The 20,557-nt window shown below is 38.2% G+C and overlaps 1 protein-coding gene across 27 annotated transcripts in view; it reads left to right on the forward strand.

The window, feature by feature from the left end:
• SGIP1 (SH3GL interacting endocytic adaptor 1) overlaps nt 1–20,557 on the forward strand; it is a 195,438-nt gene that overhangs the window by 118,422 nt on the left and 56,459 nt on the right. For 14 of the 27 annotated variants that reach the window (XM_033114770.1, XM_033114771.1, XM_033114773.1 and 11 more), the window contains 7 exons: nt 3,157–3,181; nt 4,118–4,169; nt 5,496–5,581; nt 7,960–8,052; nt 10,678–10,752; nt 12,954–13,457; nt 19,944–20,071. In XM_033114770.1, coding sequence (XP_032970661.1) covers nt 3,157–3,181; nt 4,118–4,169; nt 5,496–5,581; nt 7,960–8,052; nt 10,678–10,752; nt 12,954–13,457; nt 19,944–20,071 — 963 coding nt within the window. The remainder of the gene's footprint in view (nt 1–3,156; nt 3,182–4,117; nt 4,170–5,495; nt 5,582–7,959; nt 8,053–10,677; nt 10,753–12,953; nt 13,458–19,943; nt 20,072–20,557) is intronic. The other 13 variants (XM_033114784.1, XM_033114785.1, XM_033114786.1 and 10 more) reach the window with 1 other exon arrangement.

Here is a 20,557-nt window from a genome sequence, read left to right on the forward strand (position 1 = left end):
AAGTGTCAAGAGCATATTTTAGGATTATCAGAGCATTTTTCCATAACAAACTAAATTCATATATAGGTATCCCAACACCTAGAGCTAAATTTCAAAAGTGTGTGTGTGTGTGTGTGTGTGTGTGTGTGTGTGTGCAAGGTCTGGAGATTGGCCCGAAAGCATCATAGAAGCTTATAACAAAGTGATAATGAAGAATAAGAAAACCATAAGGAAACTAAAGAAGCAATATTTAAATCACATAATTTTTAAGCCTGAATTTAAAATAAATCCCTGGACCATTAGTCACGTTGGTTAGTATATGCTAATACATAATAATACATAATTATAGTTTCCATCTTGGAGGAGATATGCTTTCAAGTCAATATGCCTCAGCTGTCACATAATTCTATATTTCAAGACACATCAGCATTAATTTTAGTGTTCAAAGTGAAATTTCAGGCATTTTCCTCAGGTTGAAGAGTGTAATGAATTTAAAACAACAAAAAGAAGGGTCTTTGCTACGTTTGAAGTGATCCCCCATCTATCTGGTCAGCCCCTGGATAGAAGAAATGGAACTGAAAACAATGCCCTCTAAAATATCCCTAGCACTATGCCAAGTCTATTGATCAGTTATTGTTTGAGGCAAATATTCTGCCCCAGCTGACAAGCTGGTAGTTCTCTGTTTAAACCACTTGGCTGAGGATCAAAGATCACACCTGCAGGGACTGCTATTCAGGGGTGGATGATTCCAACCCAGTGGTTAGGTGACATCTCGGATTATGGCAAATTATTCTTTTTTAAAAAAAAGGGGAGGGGGGAAGTGCTTTAACGAATCCAAAATGAAGAAAATTTATTCACAATCTACATATAAGAATAATCATTGAAAAGAGAAAAACGTGGTCACTTGGTGAGGAGAAGGGTTTTATTCATTCAATAGGCTTTTATCCTGAATACGATTTGTGTGGTCAACATCATCTCAACCTTGTTCTATTAGATTGGTGCAAAAGTAATCGCGGTTTTTGCAATTATTTTTCACCTTTTAAATCGCGATAGCTTTTGCACCAACCTAATAGATTTACCATGCTGCAACGTCAAGGCCATCAAAATCTGTGTGCCGGAGCCAGCTAGCAATGAGACTCTTCTGTTGTTGCTGATTTGCTGCTGCTCATTCAAATATCTGTTCCATTCTAAATTCATATTATTTTATTCTTTCTAATTCCTAAACAACAGCATTTGCTACAATATTTCTGCGGTGTCTTGCTTGCACTTAGCTGGTGATTGTTCATTCATGAGGAGTATAGAATAAAAAGGTTACAGGGACGTCTTGTTCAGCGCCTCCTCCCAACAGTAACTATGTATTGAATGAATTGATACACCAGGAATCAATGAATACAAAAGAAACTTTGTACTTTTCGTGTTTTCATAAGTATTACATTTTTAATAAAAGGGGTAAAACAGACCAAAAGGTCTTCAATACAGCCTTTGGGTCCCTAACTCCTGGATTTCAGGTCTCCCAATACTGGGGGCGGGGGGTCCCATTCCCTCAATGCCAATCTTGCAATTGACTGCTTGAAACTAGAGCCCCTGTGTCTCTTCTTCAGACCTTATTAATAAAAATCTGACTAGCTGAGCCTCCATAACCTAGAAAAACATTTCAATTTAACTCCATTTAAACAATTTGTTCTCTTAGTATTTTTGTCGCCAATCTGATTTTCCAAAAGCCAACCTGTATCCAAACTCCCATACAGAGGTAGCTAATTTAAATTACCATATTTATTTAAAATGTTTATTTATACATTTAAATATGTGTTCATGTAATTAAATATATTAACTTAAAATGTTTATTAAAACAAATAAATATTTATTTTTCAAGTTTTTACTAATAACGTAAAAATTCTCTATATGACACACACAGAGATTGCATTATTAGGCAAGACAAAACAGAAAATATAGTTTGAGGGATTGGGCCCCCACTAGAAAGCACCTAGTGGATCTTTATTCAGATTGAAACTGCTTCTCTATCATAAATGAGTTCAAAATGAGACAAAAAAATTCTGAAAAATCCCTAGGAAAGAGGGAAAGAAGATTCTCATGGTGCTATATCTTTTTCTGAGTTATTAGTGTTATCAATTGAGAAAAGGAAACATCTGTGATCACCAAGTTGAACCTTCACCAAAGTAGGAAAGTAGAAAAAAAAAATGTATGTTTGGTGACCACCCACCAAGCTTGTGGTCATACCCTTTATAATACTTTCCTATACTTCCACTGCCCTCACCCCAGCTCTGCCCTGTCATTCTCCTAACACAGCCCTGACAAGCCAAGCCCCACCCATGGTGCCACCCTTCTAGTGGTCTACTTTTCTGGAAGCACCTCATGCTAAGAATCTTTTATAGTGGTTTTGAATGGAACCTTTTATCTAATCAATCTTTCTGTTATCAAAATATGTTTCTCCTAGGGCATTATAAAAACTAGAAATGGCCTTCTCAGATTATTCCTGCCAGGGCCATTTGCATTCCAAAAGAATGACTCCCAAGTGGTAGAGTGGTGGGCCAGAAAGCAAGCAAGGGGGAGAAATTGGGATAGGAGGGCTGTTGGGGAGGATGGAATTCTCTGGCTCCCTGAATAAAACAGCCCATCCCGTGGCAATGTTTCCAAGTTTTCCTTCTCTTTAACATTTGCCACTTACACCTTTTAAAACAGCATTAGTAAACTAATTACAACTGTTTTTACTAACAACTTATGGACCCCATCTGATAAAAGCAGACAATACTCCTAATACAGGCTAAGATTTTCAAACATCAAATGTAAGTTTGACTTGGATTTAGTTTCTTGTCTGCTAGACTTCGGGGTTGTTTTGTTTTTGTTTGTTTGTTTGTTTGTTTTTAATAGACTATTCAATAGTTGCTTTAATGTACCAAATCCACCCAGGTAAGGGATTTTTCTGGTTCAGAATACTTGTGATTTAACTTGTCTTCCTCTCTGTAACCTTTGAGTAAAATGAAAAACTGATTTACATGTGTGTCAACAATTTCCAACTTGAATGCCATTGTGAGAAAAATTGCATTTTTCCCCATCTGCATTTCTTTGAGTTTAGTTTAATTGCAATGACAAAAATATACATATTGTACATAACATATATGTGGTCTTAAACCTTATAGTTTCTATTTCTAATTCTAGGGTGCAATTAAAAGGAACTTATCCAGTAAGTATATCTTAGCTACCAGAAATAGAGTGCAATTTAAAAGAAGGAATAGTTCCTTGGATCTAGCATATATGCATTTGACTTATATACTTTGGGGCTTGATTTTTAAGGCTTACAAATGTCTTACTTTTACAGCAAAGAAATCTTGTAATAATAAAGGGGTGTGGTAGGATCTGAATGATTAATGTTTAAATTCTGAAAGTGAATATATTTTTGAAAAAACATTGCTGTTTTCTTTCTAAATTTGTGAACTGTTGCTGTACCATTTGACTTTAGACATTAGGTTAATCAAGTATGTGCTTGGTGTTGGGGGTGGGGAGAGGAGGACTGAAAGGAGGTGCAACTCACTCCTTCTTGTGTTATTCAATATAAAAATTTTAGTCAACCAAAGTGATATGAAATAGGTCATAATATATATACATAAGGCATGACTCTCCCTTGCTGTGGATAGCACATTCTAGGGAACTCTAAATGCATGGTTCCTAGTTAAAGGTATAACATTTTCTTGGCATTTCAAGAAAAGAACAGGCAGAGAATGCTGGATTCATGTACTATGTACATATGGGCTGGTTTAGTCTTCTTTTATGGTAATTGGGAAGCAGACCGGATCAAGGCAACAGACATTCGAAGAATGGTATGTTATTCCACTATCTCTGCAGTTTACAAGTCTTCTATTCAATGGCGTATCATAGTAGTTCCTCGTTAATTAGGTTTTACAAATGCCAGAGACAAGTGTTACCACATATGCCTAATATATGACTGTTGCATTGCCAGGGGAGGGGATTTGTTTTCAGGGTTTTGATTTTGCAAAGTTTTCATGTTGAGTTGCTTGTTGACGGGACTTACATCACTAAGTGTTTCCAAACATAGCTCATAAGACACATAAGTAAGGAATGGAAAAATATGCCTTAAAAGTTCCTCTGTCCTGTGCATCAGGTGAAGAAGTGGCCAGACCAAGGCGTTCCACACCAACCCCAGAACTTATAAGGTGAGTGTGAAAGACATTGGTTGTGTTTTATGCAAAGTATCACCATCGTTGACAGTTAAGCAAGTCTCCTTTGAGCTAAACTCTCAGTTCCTGTTAACAAAGGGCCTGCCCATATGTTTACATCCATAGCATGGTTCAAATATGTTATCATTTCTCATAGTAACTGCAGCCTGAGGAGACCTTCATGGAAGTACTCTGTAGTCATTTACAGCAGCTGTCTATCAGGATGTGCCATCCCCTCATTAATGGGAGGGTCGAAGGTCTATATGAAAAGGTCTTTTGGGGTCTGGAATGCTAATCTGAAATATGATAATATTATCCGATGAAGAGTACCCTATTTAGTTGGATACAGTCTCATGATACATTTCATCTGCTGTGCACCAAAGGAATCTTCTGTTTTGGTTTTGTTTTTGGCAAAATATTGTGTTTTACACTGTGTATTCATTGGATTCAGCAAGTATTGTACAAATGGGTATTGTTTTCCAAAAAGACTCCTATTTCTATTTAAAAGCTGAATCTTTTTAATCCCCCCCCCTTCTCTAACCCTTCTGCTCTCCTCTTCATCTCTCACCTCCTACTCCTACTGCACACACAGAACTCATTAGGATCAAGAGGGAATCAGGTCTGAGAAAGAAATGGAGAAGATTACACTATCTTTTGTTAATCACTTTAAGCATAAGTGGGAGAAAGGATGAGAGTTTAACTTATCACCCTCCTTTTCGCCCTGATTTTTCAGTACTCATTTTCTCTTTCTGAGATGTGCTGTACTGAGTTATTTGGAGGCTAGAACTAGTCTACTGGATGGGAGGGAGGGATGGAATTAGAAGCCGGTAGACCCAGTTTCTTATTCAAACTTCCTGGGTGGCTTATCATCTAGCCTCCCTATGCCTGACTTTCATGAATTATAAACCATATTAACTATAACACAGAGATGTGGTGAAGACAAATATCAACGGTTTTGAGATCTTCAGAGAGCAAGGTTCTTTGCAATAAACTATTACCTCTAGTGTTATCTTTTTTAGAGAATCAGGATGCTTTGAAAGAGTTTCTCTCCTTCAACATATTGACGAGCACCTTGGTCCCTCATTGAGAACCAGGGATCTTATCTCCTACCAATTCTTTTGTCCATGATATTCGTACATTTGACATCCTTATATGTACTTTCCAGCCCTACAGAAGCTTATGTAAGTGCATACATACATACATATGTATACAAGTGCACACACAAACATCTGCGTTACTGTGAAAAATATTTGAAAACTTGTGCATCTTTTTTAGCATTAATAGTCCCTTTCTCGATGTTTTGCTTTAATGCGTGTGATTTAGCAAAAAACCTCCAGATGACACTATGGCCCTAGCTCCCCTCTTTGGACCACCATTAGAATCAGCTTTTGATGAACAGAAGACAGAAGGTAGGAAAAATGGGTTTTCTTTTCACTGAAATGTAACTTACATGGTATAAATATATGTGTTTTGAGACATGCATATTTTTAATGTATCATCAGATATGCAGTAACTGTGTTTGATAATATAAAATGCTTTTATAAAAATGATGTAATTTAAGAGTACTATGGTACATGTATAATAAAATGTTATTTTTCTAGGATCCATTGGTGAAGGGAATAAATTTAAGTGTTAAGGACAACAAGACTTGAAAGCATAATGAGGACGCTAAGTTGCAGTAACAAAGTAGAGTGAATGCGACAAGATAGAATTTTATTTCTGTTTCATGTTAACAGTCTCAAAGTAAACAACATACGTAGGACTGGTAGAGTGGCTCTGCTATTCTCAACATGTGGCCTTCATCTCTGGGTCCAAGGGGGCTGCCCAGCTCTCATCACCTCCCAGTCAGAAGAAAGAGGGATGGAGGTGGAGAAGGACCAATGGACCTTACTGCCAATTCTGGAAAAAGCAAAATCTGGAAGAGACACACATCACTTCCAACCAGAGCCATCAGAGAGCATTTAGTGCCATTGCGGCCAGCTAAAACTCTGTAACTATGAAGAAATGGAGAATATGCTAGAAGGCAGGCTAGCAGTCAGCCACATCTGAATATTTTTTCAATGATTTAGTTAGGAAAGTGTACAGAGAACATCCCTAAATACTCCTGCAGTGATTTGTCTACAATTGAAGTCCTGCAGTGAGGTTATCAGTTGTTTTATTAACTCATCTGCGATCACATTAAAGACATAATTTTGCAGTCACTGAAGGTGGGATTTGTGTCACTTGAATCTACCTATTAAAGGAATTCTGTACCTGTATAGAAAGCTGATATACAAAATAGAAAAGAGTTCTTAAAAATCAAGATGGTGCCCCACATGGAGTCTATGATAAAAAAAAAAAATGCTTCTTCACATCTTTGAAAAAAAGGTTGCTGTGATGTTCAAACACAACAGAAATAAGACCGTCTTTGAGGTCTGTGATGAAGAGGAGAAACACACCTGGAGTTGTCAGTGAGCCTGGCTTGCTTGTTCTTTAGGTGGTGTTAGCCCCTGAAGTTCTGTGGAGTTCCACATCTGCACCAAGAACACTGACTCTTCCAATGCCCACACTTACGTGTCATGTCTACATGCTCTCACTTCTTTTGATTGAGTTTTTTATCTCTAGTTTAAAAAGCTTGGGGAAAAACTATATATTTTGGACTCAGATATACATTCCTGGGATCAGCTCTGAGGTCCTCTTCTTTCACCATGTCTGCTCTTGGGCAAGTTATTTAATCACTCTAATCTTTGGTTTCCTCTCCTGAAAATGGTACTAATGTCAACCACATGGTGGTGTTGTAAGGATTAAATACATATAATAATAGCTATGGGCCTTGTGATAAGTGTCTTATACACATTTTTTCTTATATATATTTTATTTATATTTTTCGTGTATGTATTATATTTATATCCTCCTTTAATCCTTTTAGTACCTCTCTGAGATTGCTCTTATTATTCCTATTTTACACTGAAGGAAGGGAAGCTCAGAGCTTAAATGCCTTGCCAGAGGTCCTATGGTAAGCGCGAAGGCTGGATTCAAATTTCATATTTAACTAGCTTCCCAGCTTGTTTTACAGCCTAATGAATTACAAGCATTATGTACATAGACCCTGGCACATGATAGGTGCTGGGCAGATCTAGTTATTTACATCGTTACCATAGTAATAAAAAAACATCATAAAGGGGAGATAAAAGAAATAGAAGAAACCTTAGAGTCAATGTCCTTAGGTTCAATAACTAATTGCCCTGATTTACTTTAGATGTCTAAGCACTTGTTTATTTTTCTGGTTCTCTTAAGATATTCACCACACATTTTTAGAATAATCTAATTTCTCTTTATGATGCTGTAAAAGGTTTATCTAAAGACCCTATAAGATCCTTTAAAGATACGAACCACTGTACACAACCAGGCATTTTAATTTCTGAAGCATATGCACAACAAACTTTAAATAAGCCAATTTAAAGCAAATGTCAAGTGGATACCAGAAATTCACCCAGTACATGTACTGACATTCAGAATGTCCTGAGGTGACCACGCAGGAAGAAAACGCAGTTTTTATTTAGCTATATGTGAACACACAGACAGCCCGTGGCTCACACACACAAACGCATACCCAGTCCTACTGTCATTCTCTGCTTGAAAAGAGTGAGGAGCAGCGCATTCGTAAATTCATTTGCTGGTACTGAGTCAACGGGGAAATGATTTTGTGAAGCTCAACTTTAAATTGAAATGTTAAGTTCTAAAATCCAGGGGCGTTTCTTTTTTGAACTCACTCTGGAAAATTTTTTCTTTTCTTTTATGTTTCCAGTTCTTTTAGATCAGCCTGAGATATGGGGTTCCGGCCAACCAATTAATCCAAGCATCGAGTCGCCAAAGTTAACAAGGCCTTTTCCCACTGGAAGTAAGTTATGTGCCTGCTCTGTCTGGAAAAATAAGTGACTCATTTTACTGTCTGTCTGCACAGTGAAATTAGGCAACTCGTAGAAAGTCTATGTAAGCAAAATTGTGGACTGTATAATATTCAGAAGAGATGTTATTCTAACAGGATTTAGAGTTAAAGGAACCTAGGACACGTTGTCAAAGCAGGAATAGCATAAAGCAAAATTATTAACTTTGAATCATAGTCTCTTCTGACATCCCACAGGCTTATTCATTCATTCATTACCTATATGTAAGAGTGAGAAGCAAATGAGCTAAAGAACCTACTACGCTCCAGGCATGGGCTATTGCACAACACAGAGGTGACCAAATCAGATATGGTCACCTCTGCTAGTCCTACAGAACAACTGAGGCTACACATGATACAAAGGACACGTTGAGAGGGAAGAATGATGATTGGAGAGCAAGAGACATGATGGTATATGGTAGAGAGAAGCTGAGATGAGAGACCAGGGCAAATGTACCTCAAAACTGGGCCATCCACTCCAGGTGGCTGGGGAAGGAAGTCCTGAAGATCTTTATAGCCATTCACCTCCCAGTGGGTTGAGCTATTTGGACTGAATAAATTGCTCATTCTGTCAAGCCACCTGGTAGATGGATGCACTGAGTTCTCATTTCAGTAGACGTCCCATAGCAGATGTGCATGTGGAAAGCACTCCTTAAAATGCCCATGGAAGGAAAATTGGATCTCAGATAAAGGTGTTGGGGGTGGGGGTGATGCAGAGGGTATTGTCATTCTGTGAGGCTCACATACAGACCAGTTAATACCTTTGCCCATTCAGCATCCCCAGGGCTCTGCTTTTTGGTGCCTAAAAATAATCGTAGGAATTAATCAAGAGGACTCCTAATTAAAGGCCCATGAAATTATTTGTTGGGAATATTGCTAGAAAGCTATGTGATCCAGTCTTTTCAAGACTATTTCCTTTATAAAATAGGATAGGAAAAAACATCAACACCTTTTTTTATAACTTCTGAACATTGAAAAATGTGTTTTGAAAGGATTAGAACCCCAGTGGCATGATTTTGAATATTTCTCCATGCTTCTGTGAAACAAAGCCAGTTGAAAAGCTCTAACTTCCTTGGAAAGCTTTCTTTAGAGACCTGAGCTGTCCAGATTATTCCTAGAAAACACTTCCTATATGCTAAGAAAGTAAACAAGTTATATATTTATGTAGCTAACATACTGATTTTTAAGTCCAACTATTAGTATTTTATAGTTCTATGAGTTTTGTGTGCTGGGGTTATGCTCAGCACAAAAGATATTGTTGTATAGTTGATGTGTAGTATATAATCCTGCTTATTTCATGATTACAGCATAAATTTGCTCTTTTAAGTTATTAGGCTTTTATGGTATTTTATTTCGTTTTATGATATTTTGTGGATTGTGACCTAAATTTTTGCAGAGATCCTTAATAAGAAATAGAGCCCCTGGTTGACTCAACTTCTATGGGAAAACATGATCCCTTTGAGGTGTCATTTTCAGAAGCTCATCCCTAAGATTAGGAACCACATATTCCCGGGCTTTAGGATGATAGGTGTTGTCAGGCCCATTGTGTGGAAGGATGGGATGCTCTCTAAAAATGAATCGTTAAACTTGGTTGGTGAGGAATGACAGAAGGGGGCTCTTTCTAATGCATGCAGGTAGAGGCTACTGGCAAGGACTCTCCAGTGAGCAGCCAGCCAGCCAGCCCACTCTGCTTTTAGCTTATGAAAGACTAGGCCACATTCAGATTCACAAATGAACTTGGGGCTGGTTTATGAGAATAGCTGGTTTATGAACTCGTGATATACCAAATATGGCCAGTGACAAGAAAATATTCATTTCAAAGAAGAATAAGGGGGAAAATGTACCTGTTAAAACAGTAATTCCTAACTTTGTCTATAAAATGACAAGTCCAGTTCAGAAGGGTGAATCCCTGGGATGGGACCATAGTATAATACTTGTTCTATTTTAGGGGGGTTTTTTTAGCCATAATTTTAATCAAAAGAATCTGTTCATTCTTCCTTGATGCAAATTATTTTGCTTTAGACTTTCAAAAATATACTAAAGTTTAAGACATATAACTTAGAGAAATCTTTCCAGACTCAATCCATATAAAGCCATGTAATCCAGTCTTTCAAAGACTGACTGTATTAAAAATCCCTCACCTGAGTCCCCACCCAGCTGTTCTCAGAGTTCCTCTATCACACTCTGGATTGAAACGGTGTGTTAACATGCTACTCAATCATTCATTCATAAATTCCTTGAGGGCAGAAGCTTCTTTTCTTCAACCCTGTGTTCCTAGTTCCTAATAGAGGACATAGGAGGTTTGTCTAATAAAGAAATGAAAGAGTAAAATGATGATATTATTATGGTTATTATCTGACATTCTTTTGGCAAATTCTTATTACCATAAAGCGGAAAGTCTGAATGGGTCCTGCATTAGTCCCTTCATTTTAAACTTAAAAGAAAAAGAATTAGACCATTAATGGGCTATTCCATTAATAGCAGGAATACGAAGGAAAGCCAAAACCTTGCTTATCTACAGAATATTGTATAACTTAGGGAGAAAGTAATCAATAATGCTTGGCATCTCATCTTTTGCAGCACCTCCACCACTGCCTCCAAAAAATATACCAGCCACTCCACCCCGAACAAGCTCCCCGCTAACAGTTGGACCAGGTGAGCTTTACTTTTTTCTGTTCGGGGATGATGTGGCAGTCAGAACAGTGGCCCTACACCTCAAACTGCCCTTGATGTATTTGAAAGCCTTAGACTGGACTAAACATGAAAATGTTTGTATTTAGTTTTGCTTCCATTACAGTTCACTATGAAGACTTATTTTTAAAAAATCACTCTTGGGTTTCACAAAACTGTTCACTTTCTCAATTAATTTTTCCTCTGTATATTGTTGCTAAATGAGGGCTACATTTACTTGTAAAATGAAGGGGGGAAAATCTCAATATCAAGTCATTGTTTAATTGACACGTCACTTCATAGGATCTCGTTTAATGATTTACAAATTAATAGTCTCAAGGTACAGTTTGTATTTTTCCAAAATGAATAAAATTTTTGCTAGAATTAAAACTGTTTAGTCTATAAAGACATAAAATGGTTCCCAAGGTGTACACCATTCTGGTAAGCATGGGTGATGGGGAATTTTTTTCCCAGTAGTCATAAAAGTATTTAGTATCCATCCTATGGCAAAGAGATGTAAAAGATGTAAAGATGATGAAATATGGCAAGGAATGACTGCATGCCTTTAGACAGATCATTTCTAAGGCACATCTTTCTCTTCTAGTAAAATCAATACTACGTATTCATACAATTTATAATCTACCTAATCTTATTCAGCTAGCAAATCAAAAGCAGTAATAGTTATTTTATGTGTCTAGGCCTTTAGAATGTGGTTCTTTATCACCTTTGGAATTCTATTGCAGCTTCATCCTTTGCTCCTTATGCAGCCAGGTGAATTAGATAGTTACAGAGGGGGATAGTTATCAATAAGAGCAAATGCAAGAATAGTCAGTCATGAAATTTATATTGACTCAGATCCAAAAGGGAGTCATCCAGAGTGTCTGTCACAGGTAAAGGTGTTTGCAAGTTCAAACCATTTTGGCCCCTTGTATTTCCATAAACATGTTAGCGATAAATAAATCTACCAGCAACAAAATTATAAATGTTGTGGGCCATACAAACTGCTACCCCATTTATTGGTAGCCTTGGAACCCTGAACGGTAACTCCTTTCAAATGTGAAATATGGATGTACTAAGCTGGTTCCTGTAGCCAAAGGGTTATTAAAAGGTAAAGGGCCTTTTCTTCATGCCTTGCAATTATTTAGGTATCAATTTCTAATTTGAATAACCTCAGTTTTTAAAAAGTACACTTCCTCACATTGTAGTTATGAAATATTTCCTGCCAAGCTGTAGAAGACAGTTTTAATTTTTTTTTCTCACATTACTGACAAGAATTTGAAAGAATAGCTGATGCTACTTTTTAAGCAAAAAAGAGACTTTTCTGTTTCATGATTTCAGATAGATTATGTATCACAGTTACGCCTACAATGTTAACAGGTTAGAGACTTGATGAGAAAAGAAATTATAAAGATATTTTTTATAATTTTCTTCGCTATTAAACAAGTATATATGTAAAAGTTCTAATAAGTAGTAAATGTCTTCTCTATAACCTATGTGTATGTTGTATGTGGAGTGTATATGTGTGTGTTTGTAAATATACATGTGGGGATATCCCTTTAAATAATCTTTGTACTGTGTTTCTGGTGTATTTAAGGTGGATGACTTACAGCCAATTACGATGTGCTATTTTTTTAAACTAACAGATATTTTAATTAGTTTCACCAAACATTTCATATAATACACTAGAGTGGATAATCTTTATCAAATATGAGGGTGATTTTCAGCTATCAATTTTTTTTTTCTATTGCATTGTGTGCATTTCAGTAGGCCAGATTTTCACAAGGGACCTCCCTTGTGGAATTTGCAGTTACTGAGCTTGTACGTCTCTGTGAACTTACCACTGCCTTTTCAAAGTGATCACACTTTTCACTCTTGTGAGCAGGCTTTGGAGAGCGGTAGTGTGCTCAGCGCTTTTGATGATGGTAAAAATAGCTAACCTGGGTCACCCTACAAAAGGGTAAATAAACGCATAAAAAGATGACGTTCACAATCTGGTGGCAGGAAACTCTCCCCTCCCCTTCTGCTCTGATCACAATATTTTTACATCATGAAATATGCCCACTGAGGCACCTCACAAGGCAATATATTTACCAGGCTTTGCCTTACCCTTCTCATCCTGCCCACCCCCGAGACAAATAATATTCACAAAGTCAATTAAAGTTTAAAATCAACTACTTTAACTACAGGAAATGACCAGTCAGCCACAGAGGTCAAAACTGAAAAACCACCATCAATCAATGACTTGGACAGCATTTTTGGCCCAGTGTTGTCCCCCAAATCTGTTGCTGTTAATGCTGAAGAAAAGTGGGTCCATTTTTCTGATACGTCCCCGGAACATGTTACTCCAGAGTTGACTCCAAGGGAAAAGGTGGTGTCCCCACCAGCTACACCAGACAATCCAGCTGACTCCCCAGCTCTGGGCCCCCCAGGCCCCCCTGGTCCCCCAGGACCCCCTCCAGGGCCCCCTGGTCCTCCTCCCAACGTACCGTCACCGCTTAATTTAGAAGAAGTCCAGAAGAAAGCCGCTGAGCAGACCTTCGTTAAAGACGATTACTTAGAAACAGTCTCATCTCCTAAAGATTTTGGGTTGGGCCAGAGAGCAACTCCGCCTCCCCCACCACCACCCACCTACAGGACTGTGGTTTCGTCCCCCGGACCTGGCTCGGGCAGTGGTACGGGGACCACCAGTGGTACGTCTTACTGTTTGAGTGTGCTCGTGTGACCCGGAATGGCCATAGCTGCTGCAGTGTGAGCAACGCCTTCCTCCTGCTTGGCAGTTGGCTTAAGAGCTGTCATCCCTCCTTTGGTTTGGGTGTCCTGTGGCCCCGTGGCATGTCCTAATCCATCAAATGCTCGCAGGCATAATGCAAGTCTGTGGATGTGATCTGCCCTGTGCTCCCAGCCCTTAGGAGTGCCCTCCCTTACACCCTGCCGTCAGGAAGTATATATATATTTTTAAAGAAAGCTGTAATGTCATTGTTCAGATTCAGGAAAGTTCTAGAAAGACAGATGTCATAGCCAGTGAGTTGCATGTTAAATGTCTGATTTCCTCCTCAGGTGCCTCCACAAGGGCCCTAGTTTGTTAGTTTGTTTTGTTTTCAGCTTTACTGGGGTATAATTGACAAAGAAAATTGTAAGATATTTAAACTGCACAACATAATGATTTGATATACATGTGCATTGTGAAAGGATTCCTCACATTGAGTTAATTAACACATCCATCACTTCACAGGTTTATCTTTATTTTTTTGATGAGAACATTGAAGTTCTACTCTTTTAGCAAATTTAAATTACACAATGCCGTGTTATTGACTATACGATATAGTTACCGTGTTATAGATTAGGTCCTCAGACTATATTCCTATAACTGAGAGTTTGTATTTCTTTTTCCCAAGGGTCATAGTTTTTATAAATCAATGTGATTTTTTTCTTCTTCTTCTTCTATTTTTTTCCCTTTGTTTTGTTGTGGAGGAAGAACCATATTAACCCCTCTAATTTGCTTCAGAAAAAAAGGAGTTTGAAAAGGAGATTTTAGGGGAAAGCAAAAGGAAGATGCCTTTTTGCACCTCAATCCAATCAAGCTGCCACTAAAGTATTCTTGATTTCATTTTGACATGCTCATCAGCCTATGAAGTTCACTCTAAGTATGGTGACAGGTGATGGGAGAGTCTATCAGAAATGTACGTTTTGAAATGATAGATACAAATGTTGACATTGAATCTGTTTTTTGTTTTCCTTATTTGAAGCTTCATTTTGTATTCTCTGATTTTGAAAGGATGGGAACACCTGCCATGCATACCAAAAAATAATAATAATAATAATATTTTGCTAATGTATCTTCTTCCGTATCATTTATTCCACTGGTGCTCACATTTGTCTGGCAAGACCCTCCAGTGCCTTCCCTTCTGTACCTGTGGGTTAAGTTTAGGCATTTTCCTGAGGGTGTCATGAATTAAGTTGGTGCAAAAGTAATTGCGGTTTTTGCAATTATTTTTAACCTTTTAAACTGCAATTACTTTTGCACCAACCTAATACTGTTTGTTTTTCATTTGCTTTGAAAGAGGATACCAAGTTTAAGTTATTTAATGTAGTAAGAGACAGAAAGGAAAGGCATTGCCTTTATTAGTCAGTCATCAGTGCTGTCTTTTCAATAGAGTATCTTCCATGCTTGCTCTATGTATGCAAATCCCTCTGGGATGTAAAGTTAGAGCATCCAGGCTGATCAAGGAGAGGGCTGTACTGCGCACAAAACCGATGTTATGTATCCTTAGGTGTGCCCTCTGTCCCCTCCTCCACCAAAAAAAGAAAAGTATTCAATACTCAAATAAGTTTAGGGAACATTGTGTTAAAACAAAATCAGCAGATTTCTTTACCATAGGACTTTTGAGAGCCTTTGTTTTGCTAATAATAACAACTATAGTTTCTTGACTTGGCACCATGCTAAGTGCTTTATGTACATTCCTTTATCCTCACAACAAGCCATGTGGTAGATGCTCTTATTTCCCCCATTTTACAGATGGGAAAACTGAGGCTCAGAGATGTCCAGTAATTTGCCCAACTTTACAGAGCTACAGGTGATAGACTTGGGTCTGTCTAATCCTAAACTTGTATTCTTAACCACTACTATCTCCAGGCCCTCTTGTAACGTTTAGTTACAAAATCTCCAAACTTACTTGATGACTGACACCCACCTATACTGCACTGTGTCAACAAGATCACCGAAGTTTTCCGAAAACCTACTCCTCAGTGCTACTCTCTATACTTCTAGAAGTTTAAAGCACCCACCTCCATCCCCTGTTGCTTCTTTAGATCTTTTTTGGGAATATGCGCTCCTTACTTCTATGTAAAGATAATACGGAAAGGGCCTCTAGGTAAAGCCTTCACTTCAGACCTCAAACCCAAAGAAGCGGGCTGTTCGTTGTCAAAGAGGGGCGTGTTTCCGCTGTCTTCCACAAGGAGGCTCTCTTTCCTGAGCCCGGCTCTCAGTGTTTTGAAAGGCCTTTTCAAGGCATAATGCCCTCTCGCGGAGGTCTCACGGTGAAAGCGAAGGGCAGGACAGCTTTGTTATTCATCTGTGTTTCTTCCATCACCTTCCACAAAGCTCTGGGAGATGTCTGTTTAATTGAATTAACCGCTGATCTAATGAGTAGAGAGAGGAGCTTTGGCTTTCTTTCTGGAATCTTGGGGAGTTCTGTTGTTTTTATGTTTAGCTTCCATGCCCTTATTTGAAAGTACTTTAAAATGTTACCAGTAAAGACTATTGATTCTTAATAATTGAGCCGGATAAAAGAAAATACTTTGCTGGTATTAAAGGATTGAATTTCTAAGTGGAAGATTGAACTGGGCCAATGAAGCTCATGAATAAATAAAACTTTGCACCATTAACTCCTTAATTAAGTCCCAGTTTATTTGCTGTTTAATGTTTTATTGATGGAATATACACAGACTGGCAGAAATGTAAATTTAGGATTACAACGATAGGATATGTCCTCATGTTTTAAAGATTAGCAATGCTTCTCATTCCCTGCTTTTTATAACCCTTACCTGATGAGACTTTCTGTACTTCTCCAACTCTACTAAATTGGATACCATTATGCTCACTTTTAAAATTTCATTCACAGCAAGGTGAGTGTCACCCACCAAGTTTAGACAGTGCTTACAGCTTTGTAAATCAAAAGAGTTACCTGATATTCAAACACAGTTGGAAGTTAATAATTTGCTCCAAGAGCTTTAATTTCCTCATGGAAAAAGTTAAAAATACCTAGTTTAGCCAAAACATTGCTTTACTGGAAGGCAGACTCTGATTCTTGGCAAAGGCTATCTCTTCTCCTGTGTGGGTTGTGTGACAAGAGACGGGAAGGAAAAAGAGTTTTATTGGCCTGCAGCAAGTTTGGAAGCCATGGAAAGAGAGGTGTTAGTAAAGGTAGAATGTTTGGTGCAACATTTTCCAACTTGGAATATTAGAATAATCTTAAAAGATGTTAGACACGGACACACACACACACACACACACACACACACACACATCCATAAATGAGTGAGCTTGAGTTACCTGGGATTGAATTAACAAAATATATTTCCTAACTACAAATCTTTTTAGAGCGACAGTGTTCAATATGGGAGCTCAAAGATGGAACTTGGCCATAGTCACAAAGCTAATAAGCAGCAGAGCCAGAATCTGAGCTCAGATCTGTTGGATTCCATTTACCACTTCTCCCCAGCGGCCCCCACTGTCCACCCCCATCCACACAAAAACAAAAAGAGAGATGAAAGTTGAAGCTACAGTTACCGCTGTGTCAGGGGTTACCAAAGAAACTATGATGAAACTTCAGGGTGAGAACAGCACATGGATTGAGCACATGTTAATGATTGCCAATTTTTTTTTTAACTCATGAAACTCAAATAATGTATGTGTGATTTTTAAAGTTAAGCCTTAACTGGTGATGTTATCCAATTATTTTCCAGCATTGCTCTTGGAAATAAACACTGCTTGAAGGGGAAATGAAAGTACAATAAAACATCGAAGAATGATAGAGATGTACAAATAATCACCTTCGACTCTCCTATAATATGAAACAATTGTGTAATCACACGAAAGCATGTGAAGCCTTACTTTTGTTGTGAAATGTCCCCTCAGGCCCTGAATTTCCTCTACTGAACCTCAGGGTTCTGTCAAGTAGGCTTTGGTTCTTAAACACTCCTTTAGTGTCTTCCAACGGCACAACAAATCAATTAAATCAATTCAGTAAGGAAAAAAATGAGTTAAATCAGGTGTCCATAAAGGAAAACAGTCAACTAGACACTTTTTTCTTTGTTTTTAGTTCTAACTGTATCAAAAGCCACATCTTAACCATCAGCATCAACATCTATTGATTGCCTTTCATTTTTGTAGCATATTATAGTTTAGTAAAACACTTTCATAAGCATTTTCCATTTTGATTGTTACAACTACCTTGTAAGGTAGAAACAAGTCTCATTTTTGAAAACAGGAAACTGATAAGAGGCTGGCAGGGCCAGAACTCAGATCATCTGACTTTTCATCCAGTTTTTTCAGTATTCCACACTGCCTTGAACATGGATAACCTATTACTACTTTCCCGAGCACTGCTAAAACTGGTTTTTAAAATTTCCCCTCTGGAACATGTAGGAAAAGGATAAGCAGCTGACCTTTACCTGAGATTGATTCAGAAGACTATTTCTTGGAAATAGACCCATGGATACACATTTTGAAGTACTCCTATGGCATGATTTTTCAATGAACTAGAACCCCCCAAAAAGCCCCAGGAAACTTCCTGATAAAGACTTTGTTGTTTGAAAGCTTATTTCCAATCTCTGTGCTGTCACTTTTGTTTACTGAACACATCCTGGATGTAAATTTATTGACTTGAAATAAAACTTTGTTGTGGGACCTGTCAAAACATACCCCATTTTTTTTTGTTCAAGAGAAGATTTGCCAAAAGACTAAGAATATTTATACTAAGAAAGGTATTTGCAAGCTGTCCATGCAAAAATATGACCAAGCTCTATGCAAAATGTGGAACTCTACCTAAAACTATAAGTCCACCTCAAACTATGAGACACTGCATTTGAGCTTGGGTTTTGGAGTTAAATAGATCATTTGTGCTGTGTGACGTTCAGCAAGTTACTGAACATCTCTGAGTTTTAGTTTCCATTGAGATAGTAAGAGCACCTTCCTCTGAAGCTTACTGTGGAGATAAAATAAGATAATGCATGTAAAGTACCTAGTATAAATTCTGGTCCAACAAAATAAAAAGTAAGAATACAGTAAAAAAAGTGGTAGTGATAGAGAGGAGGTAGAGGTAGGGATGGAGGTGGCGGTAATAATTAGTAGGGTTTCCCGCTAATGAAATTACACTTAGAATAAACAGCAGAGAGAAACACAACATGTTCAAGATTGCAAGATGTTTAAACAAGAGTAGCAAGGTTTAGCCCCACCCACGGACTCTCCTAAGATGAGAGCAGATGCTGAGATGACGGGTTTGCTGCTCTACTTCTTCGAGAATCTGAAAATCTGGAGACAGATGCTGCTCTAGGGTTCTCCAGGGAACACGGTGTTGTGTTGGACGGGTTGGGGAGGGGCAGGTATTTTCCTTGGGCAGGATTTCTTAAAATTTTCTTGGAATGATTTGATACCTGTGCTTCAAACCAAAGTGACAAAACATCTGGAGTAGTTGAAACTTTTCTGAACAAGAACTATTTGGAATGTTAATTTGACTCTCCTAAGGGTTTTGGCCAAGTTGTTTACCCATGTATCCGAGACATATAACTGCCAATAGGCGGACCCCTGAGTCTAGAGACCCCACTGGTGTGCTGATTGGTGTGCATGCCAGCCTCTGTGTGTCTTCTGTGTTTCCCATGCTTGTCATTGACAGCCAGAAAAGTAAATCCAGGAGGCTCTTTTAAAAATCATCACAAAAATCATCATGGGCAAACTACGTACAACAGATTCCTTCAAAACATAAAATCCTCTAAACTCCATGTGTTCCTGTTATCAAGATTCTAAACACAAAGTATTCATGCAACATCTAATTTACCTTTTTATAGTTTGTCCTTTGCTTACCAGCAAATGTTTGCTTACATTTATAAAGTCAGCACTCATATTTTGAAGCATAGTAAAAGGGGTAATTCTCTTATACATTTATATATATATATGATGTGGAGATATCATTCATCTTCCTTCAAGTTCTAACTCCATTTTCATCTTGGACATAAGTAAATTCTGAATATATAAAAAGCAAAATAATTTATCATAAGTTTGGTAGTCATGTAGTCAAAATGAAAGCTACTCTCCACTCAGCCAAGAGTCTTAAGAACATATTTTCTGTCACAGAGACTAATAAAAGGATTTACCTTTCGCTGGGTGTCACATGACAACAAAGACAACGAGCTTCAGCTTTTGCCATCAACCATAGTTCAACTGAGTGATTTTTTTTCTGAATTAAAAAACAAACAAACAAAGAAACAAAAAACACCACATGCTACAGCGTTGAATATACTAACTGTGGAGGTGACAAAAAGTGCCCAGGACTGGCATTGCACTGTGAGGGAATGGGGAAGGAGGGTTTAAGTGATGATTGCGCTTTGGCCACTTGTGCTTCCAGCCATTTTTTTTTCCCCTCAGATACCCTATTTTTTAACACCAGCTTGTTTTTCAGGTGCGTCATCCCCTGCTCGGCCTGCCACTCCCTTGGGTCCCAGCAGCAGCACCACCCCACCTCCACCTCCTCCCCGGCCTCCATCTCGGCCAAAGCTACCTCCAGGAAAACCTGGAGTCGGAGATGTGGTATGTTCCCTTCTGCTTTGGCTTGCTCAGAAACTCACGATGAGAATGACAAACAGAAGTCAAAAGCCTTAACACAGACTATCTCAACTTCAGGTCTAAGCCTTAGATCACTTATACAAATGGCTCTGACAGGAAGCATCCGAAAGATAGTCACTGCAGTATGGGTGTACATTTCAACCCTCCTCAAATCTCTACCATCTTTCAAGCCAGGATCTAAAATAGGGACGCTGGGGCCCTCAGTTCTGCTACAGGTCTAAGACAGTCATGCTCAATTGTGCTAAATCCTTTAGAAAGGGAGGCATTTCTTTTCACTATATTTATCTGGTTTTGAAAGACCCCAAGAGAGGGCAAGTCCTGATTTCTGTCCCCAGACTACACAGAGAAGTTATTGGTGGTAGGCACAGTATGTAGATATAAAGGAGAGTGATGAATTTGTTCTGGAAGTTTCTTACATCGTGTTTTAAGGGTAAGGGGTAGAGAACATTC

This window comes from Rhinolophus ferrumequinum, chromosome 9 (assembly GCF_004115265.2).
Source record: "Rhinolophus ferrumequinum isolate MPI-CBG mRhiFer1 chromosome 9, mRhiFer1_v1.p, whole genome shotgun sequence".
Taxonomy (NCBI): domain Eukaryota; kingdom Metazoa; phylum Chordata; class Mammalia; order Chiroptera; family Rhinolophidae; genus Rhinolophus; species Rhinolophus ferrumequinum.